The sequence below is a fragment of the Gymnoscopelus braueri genome, assembly GCF_963280865.1.
Source record: "Gymnoscopelus braueri genome assembly, chromosome: 7".
In the NCBI taxonomy this organism is placed as follows: domain Eukaryota; kingdom Metazoa; phylum Chordata; class Actinopteri; order Myctophiformes; family Myctophidae; genus Gymnoscopelus; species Gymnoscopelus braueri.
Genome location: NC_137608.1, coordinates 55,567,576 through 55,575,075, shown reverse-complemented (window position 1 = coordinate 55,575,075; position 7,500 = coordinate 55,567,576). Strand labels below are relative to the sequence as shown.

General features: G+C 40.8%; 2 protein-coding genes across 2 annotated transcripts in view; one reads left to right on the top strand and one right to left on the bottom strand.

The window, feature by feature from the left end:
- LOC308089524 (H-2 class II histocompatibility antigen, E-S beta chain-like) overlaps positions 1–7,500 on the top strand; it is a 136,599-nt gene that overhangs the window by 55,801 nt on the left and 73,298 nt on the right. The gene's annotated exons all lie outside the window — the stretch shown is intronic.
- The window catches only part of LOC308088273 (mediator of RNA polymerase II transcription subunit 27-like), a gene marked incomplete at its 3' end in the record, with an annotated part of 15,276 nt that overhangs the window by 2,816 nt on the left and 4,960 nt on the right, over positions 1–7,500 (bottom strand). The window contains exons 4-6 of the mRNA XM_080432674.1: positions 3,418–3,548; positions 2,411–2,504; positions 599–676 (exon numbers count right to left, since the gene is read on the bottom strand). Of these exons, the coding sequence (XP_080288800.1) occupies positions 599–676; positions 2,411–2,504; positions 3,418–3,479 (234 nt within the window). The 5' untranslated portion in view covers positions 3,480–3,548. The remainder of the gene's footprint in view (positions 1–598; positions 677–2,410; positions 2,505–3,417; positions 3,549–7,500) is intronic.

The following is a 7,500-nucleotide window of genomic DNA, read 5'->3' as shown; positions in this document are numbered from 1 at the left end:
TCACACACAGATCATTCATAGGGGAAAAAACAAAACGAGTCATTAGAGTCATCTTGTCTCGAGTCGAGTCGAGTCGGGAGTCATTGGCTAGCAAGTCCGAGTCGAGTCTCAAGTCTCGTTGGTCTTTTACCTTCCAAGTCCGAGTCGAGTCGCAAGTCTTTACCTTCAAAGTCCGAGTCGAGTCGCAAGTCGTCAAATATGCGACTCGAGTCAGACTCGAGTCGAGTCACTATGACTCGAGTCCAATTGTCTGTTGATAACACTATTGATAACACTATTGATAACAGTATTGATAACACTATTGATGACACTATTGATGACAGTATTGATGACACTATTGATAACACTATTGATAACACTATTGATAACCCACCATGAAGGAGCGGACCACCACATCAGAATGAATGATAACTGATCAGTAGTATTGATAACAGTATTGATAACCCATCTTGAAGGAGCGGACCACCACATCAGAATGAATGATAACTGATCAGTAGTATTGATAACAGTATTGATAACCCATCATGAAGGAGCGGACCACCACATCAGAATGAATGATAACTGATCAGTAGTATTGATAACAGTATTGATAACCCACCATGAAGGAGCGGACCACCACATCAGGCATCTGGGGCAGCTGGTAGTGGAGGAGAGCTGTGGTAGCGTGGTCCGTAACCTAGCAACAACACAAACACATTTCACTGAGAGTTGATCATATTCTGAACCATTCACCTCAAAAACATTTAGATTATTTTGCTTGTAGATCTGTAGATTTTCATTGTGTGTGTGTGTGTGTGTGTGTGTGTGTGTGTGTGTGTGTGTGTGTGTGTGTGTGTGTGTGTGTGTGTGTGTGTGTGTGTGTGTGTGTGTGTGTGTGTGTGTGTGTGTGTGTGTGTGTGTGTGTGTGTGTGTGTGTGTGTGTGTGTGTGTGTGTGTGTACCTTCTGGAACACCAGATGTTGAGATTTGGACCAGATGTCAAGCTGAGAAGAGACAGGCAGACACACGTTACCATGGAGATCAGATAACCTCTGCCAGTTGCTATGGTTACAGACAGGCAGACAGACAGACAGACAGACAGACACAGACAGACAGACAGACAGACAGACAGACAGACAGACAGACAGACAGACAGACAGACAGACAGACAGACAGACAGACAGACAGACAGACAGACAGACAGACAGACAGACAGACAGACAGACAGGTACCTTTCCGTCATCAGAGTAAACGTTTTCATTGTATCCTCTGACGATGGTTCTGTCGATGAACAACGACCTCATCACAACGATGGCCTTCAACACCTTACCCAGAGTCACCTGGCAGAGAAACAGTTTTACATCATTTTGCAACACTTTACAACACTTTAAAGCACCTTACCCAGAGTCACCTGGCAGAGAAACAGTTTTACATCATTTTGCAACACTTTACAACACTTTACAACACCTTACCCAGAGTCACCTGGCAGAGAAACAGTTTTACATCATTTTGCAACACTTTACAACACTTTACAGCACCTTACCCAGAGTCACCTGGCAGAGAAACAGTTTTACATCATTTTGCAACACTTTACAACACTTTACAACACCTTACCCAGAGTCACCTGGCAGAGAAACAGTTTTACATCATTTTGCAACACTTTACAACACTTTACAGCACCTTACCCAGAGTCACCTGGCAGAGAAACAGTTTTACATCATTTTGCAACACTTTACAGCACCTTACCCTGAGTCACCTGGCAGAGAAACAGCATGCATTTATCAGACACTCTTTATCCAGAGTGACTTACAAACAAACAAGGTAAACACATACATAGAATGTAGAGAGACAGTGCATTGTCTCAGTAAACTAAGATCACAGGTAAACAATGAACGGTATATTTTGGCTTCCATAGAAGACATGCTGCTGGCTTATATAGAATCCAAATGACTGAAATCAGTCGAGGCGACTGAGAACTTCAACCCCACGTTGACATGAGAATGTTTGAAAACCACTGGTTTAAACAACATTAGGAAACAAGCCCAAAAAAACCAACCCACAACTACCAATATTTACTAGCAACTTTACAGAAAAACAAGCCCAAAGTCACTTATAATAAGCAGACATGGCAACACTGGTCAAGTTTAACATAATTACAACATTTTACCTAGAGTCGCCTGGTAGAGAAACAACACTTTACAACACTTTACAGCAGTGAAGATCCTGGTCAACTTGAAAATCTCAAAAGTGAATTGCAGAATTGTATAAAAAAATTAAAACTGAAATAGAGCACTTTTAAACATTGCGTGTGTGTGTGTGTGTGTGTGTGTGTGTGTGTGTGTGTGTGTGTGTGTGTGTGTGTGTGTGTGTGTGTGTGTGTGTGTGTGTGTGTGTGTGTGTGTGTGTGTGTGTGTGTGTGTGCGCGCGCATACCAGCAGTACAGCCGATGTTCCGTTGGGTCTGAACAGTTCGATGGTCATGTCAGGAAACATCCTTCCAATACGAGAGATGACGTCATCCACATACCTACGCACACACACACACACACACACACAAAATATTTATTTATGTCCACAAAAACAGAAGTACAAGAATTTACAAAGGATATAAACAGATAATATGAATTAACAGCCAGTTACAAAGTGCATGTAAAGCAGAACATTGTTACATACAATAATGTTGGCATACTTGTCAGACACAGCAGAGAACAATCATGGGTAAAGGAAACAACGCCTTCTCCACACACACACACACACACACACACACACACACACACACACACACACACACACACACACACACACACACACACACACACACACACACACACACACACACACACACACACACACACACACACACACACACACACACACACACACACACACACACACACACGAGGTCGCAATGACATTTATTTATTTTTTGTCGGAAGCACAGTGTAACCCTCAGTGATTAGCAACCATCAGGGGAAGCACAGTGTAACCCTCAGTGATTAGCAACCATCAGGGGAAGCACAGTGTAACCCTCAGTGATTAGTAACCATCAGGGGAAGCACAGTGTAACCCTCAGTGATTAGTAACCATCAGGGGAAGCACAGTGTAACCCTCAGTGATTAGTAACCATCAGGGGAAGCACAGTGTAACCCTCAGTGATTAGTAACCATCAGGGGAAGCCCAGTGTAACCCTCAGTGATTAGTAACCATCAGAGGAAGCACAGTGTAACCCTCAGTGATTAGTAACCATCAGGGGAAGCACAGTGTAACCCTCAGTGATTAGTAACCATCAGAGGATGGATCATACTGGAGATAAATATTCTGTGACGACTTGAAAAGGTAAGAAAATCCAAAGATCGCTGGCAGTGGTTTTGCCAGAAATAAGTCTGGCAGTGAAAGAGTTAATAAAGTATTCAATCAATCATAAAAACAGCAGAACTTACTGAGGAGGCAGAACCAGAGTACTGGGCTGGACTTTGGGACGTCTCTTGGCCGACGCTCCCATCTGATTGGCCGATCGTTTGAGTGACTGCTGGTTCAACAAACTGGAGGCGAGGCCAGCGTGGTACTGGAGCTGGAAATGTATTAAAATATAAACTTTCACCTCTGTGCTTGATTAGGAGCCGTCACAATTATTATATATTTTCTTTTCATAATCGTCATAATCTTTTCCATGTTGATTTTTTTTCAAACATTTTCAAAAATAGTGGAACTAGCAGATCTACAAGCTCACAACACGTGGCATATTTACACTATTCATGTTTTTTTTTTTAAGTACAAAGTATATTTAGGTTATTTGTCATATCTGCACCTTCAAAGCCTAAAAGCCAAACATAAATGTAATTTTTATACATAATTATGTTCCATAATTCAACACACATCGTTAATAGCAATTATTTGTTTGTGTAATGGTCATGTAAAATGTCAGAATGTTGACACAGCCCTCATGCTCCATCAGTTGTTCTTTGTTGGAGAAACGCTGCTCATGAGATTAGAGTCGTTTATGATAACGATACCAGCAAGCCTGGAATTTGGTCATTTTAGGGGCAAGGCCACTAGGCCTTTGGTGTTGTCATTTTTTTGAGGGCACAAAGGCCAAGATTTTTAAGTCTAAAAAAGATCTTTAAGTCCACGGAAATAATGAATTTAACTTGAAGGTTAAGGATGATTTTATGTTGATATAGTATAAGAATAGTCTATCTGTGAAATATAACCCATTTATTTCACTAAATAATGTATTGGCAAACGACCAACATTGTGTTATATTAGTGTCAATCTCTCCTGCCCTGGATACCAGTATCTAAAGCTGCTGATAGATACTGCCTAATACATTGGTTCTCAACGTGGGGTCCTTGGGGGGGGGGGGGGGGGTACCAGGGGGTCCCCAGCTAAATGTGTTAATACAGTGTCACTCATTTCAACCACTTTAACCATATTTTAAACTTTAGCTATTCAAAAATAGCGGATCTTCAAGCTCATAACGCGGCACCGCGTTATGAGCTTGTAAATCTGCTATTTTTGAAAAATCATAACATTTGTGCAAATCTTTGATTTTTTTTTTTGAGAATCCTCCTCTTCTGAGGATTCTATAAATGTCTTCTAAATCCTAACAGTTTTAGTTTTTTAGAACATATGTTGCTATAATATCAGTGGTTCTCAAACTTTTTCATGTCAAGGACCCCCAAAATGATATGTATTTGGCAGCGGACCCCCATCTCATCAAAATGATATGTATTTGGCAGCGGACCCCCATCTCATCAAAATGATATGTATTTGGCAGCGGACCCCCATCTCATCAAAATGATATGTATTTGGCAGCGGACCCCTATCTCATCAAAATGATATGTATTTGGCAGCGGACCCCCATCTCATCAAATTGATATGTATTTGGCAGCGGACCCCCATCCCAAAATATGTTGTTCCACAAATGACACAGATGTGTTCCTGGTCTTAATGGGTTAAATCATGATGTGGTTCTCTGTTGGTTCCTATTCATGCCTCTATTATATTCCTGAGTCAAGTGTGACACCAAGTGGTTATATTTGGTATGACATGTGTCTGGTAAACCAGGTTGAAGACGTTGACATCAGTTCAACTCAACTAATGCTTAACCTTTGAACCCTGCTGTTCTGTACCAAAGATACACATCTACAGAGCTTGTAGATCGGTTATTTTCTGTGACGAACACATGGAGTTTGTGCTGTGGACTAAAATAACCACTGCATGTACAGTAACATGTACAGTAACATGTACAGTAACATGTACATTAACATGTACAGTAACATGTACATTAACATGTACAGTAACATGTACAGTAACATGTACAGTAACATGTAACAGTTCCTTGATCAGTGGTTCTCAAACGTTCTCAACATTTCAGGGACCCCCATAACTCTGAGAGTGTACAAATGGGACCAAATGGACCCGTTACAGACCCACGTAAGGGTCCATTTGGAACCCAGCTCAGGTCCCTGGACCCCCCACTTTGAGAGCCACCGTCCTAGATTATGTTTAAATTACACACTGGTATCGGAATCGGTGTGAAGAAGGAACAAAATGGTATGTGTCCATCTCTACATGCCATGTGAATAGGGCTGTCAAACCAATATTCGAAAATATTTATATTCGAATATGAAAATTAATATTCGAATATTTAAAAAAGAAAATATTATTATTTATTTTTTTAATGTTTGACAGGGACAATACAAAAAACTCATGTCTCAAGTTATAAAAACAAACAAAAGATATGTTTTATTGGACCCGAGCACTCGATAGACCTACATGTTTTTTTTGTACTGTTTGTCAAAAAAAAAAAAATATATATATATATATGTTTTTTATAATAATAATAATAATATTCTAATATATTCGAATATCTGCCAATTTTTAAGACCAATATTCGAATATCATTTCTGAGGAAAGTTGACAGCCCTACATGTGAATATAAGCTCCTGAACTCTGGTAAGTCAGAGATGCTGCTAGTCGGCCCAGATAAACACACCCATCTGTTCAATAACACACTCTAAAACAGTGGTTCTCAACCAGTGGTCCGGGGACCACCAGTGGTCCTTGCGGGGGTCCCCGGCTAAATTAGTTAACATAGCGGTACAATCATTTTAACCACTTTGGCTATTCAAAAATAGCAGATATACAAGCTCATAGCGCGGCACAGAGTGCCGCGCTAAGAGCTTGTAGATCTGTATTTTTTTTTTAAATCTTGTACATTTGTGCATGTGTTTGAATATATATATAGATTTTTAAGCAAACATTTTTAACCGAAATCTTTGCTTCTGGGGGTCCCTGGCAACAAAACATTTTCAGATGGTGGTCCGCGGCCAAATGTACATCAATTTAGGGGTCCTTGGCATGAAAAAGGTTGAAAACCACTGCTCTAAACCTTGATGGCTGTTCAATAACCCACAAACCAACAGTCAGAAGTTTAGGAGTAGTTTTTGACCCATCCCTATCCTTCACACACCATATTAAAAGCATCACAAAATCGTCCTTCTTCCATCTGCGCAACAAAGCCAAAATGTGTCCAATACTCTCTCTTCAACAAAGCCTAAATGTGTCCAATACTCTCTCTTCCCGATGCCGAAACCCTGGTCCACGCTTTCATCACTTCAACAATAGATTACTGTAATGCCCTCTTCTCCGGTTTACCATCAACAGCAACAAATGGCCTTAGACTAATCCAAAATGCAACAGCTATAGAGCACTGAAGTCTGACGTAATTTACGCATTCTTCCTGGGTCGCGGTTCCCCCCCCCCCCACATTCTGAATTCCCATAGACGTGTTTAATATCGCGTCAAATAAGAACTGTGTTCCAAAAATAAATGATCCCGGCGAAATTGACTCTTACGGATATGATAAGCATCAACTGACAGTGAGAAAACGCTAATGTTACTTCCGCCAAATTAGTTAAATTTTCGCCAGAAACAGACTGTATCAAATATGATTGACTGACTATCATAAACGATACAGACAATATCGGCGAGACAGTTTGTTTATTTTTGGACCACAATTCTTATATGAGACCATTCTATGATGAGTGATGAACCAATGTTATTCTCCATAGAGAAATTACTTCCACAACCCAGGGGATGAACGAGTAACGTCAGGACTTCTGTACTCTATAGAATACTAACCAGAACAAGGAAATACGATCACATCACACCAGCACTCATAGCACTACACTGGCTGCAGATACAGGCCAGAGCCCACTTCAAGGTGCTACTCCTGACCTATAAAGCCTTAAATAGACTTGCCCCATCCTACATGTCCAGTCTAATAAACCCTTATATCCCTGGACGTCCACTACGCTCCCAGGATGCTGGTCTCGTCACAGTCACAACACATAATAATATAACAGTTGGGGGCAGAGCATTCACACATGGTGCCCCCTGTCTCTGGAATGCTCTCCCTACAGCTGTTAGAGATGCCGACTCTTTGGGCATTTTTAAATCTAGGCTAAAAACCCATCTTTTTTTCCCTGCATTATGGTTCCCCCTAGTTTTATTCCAGG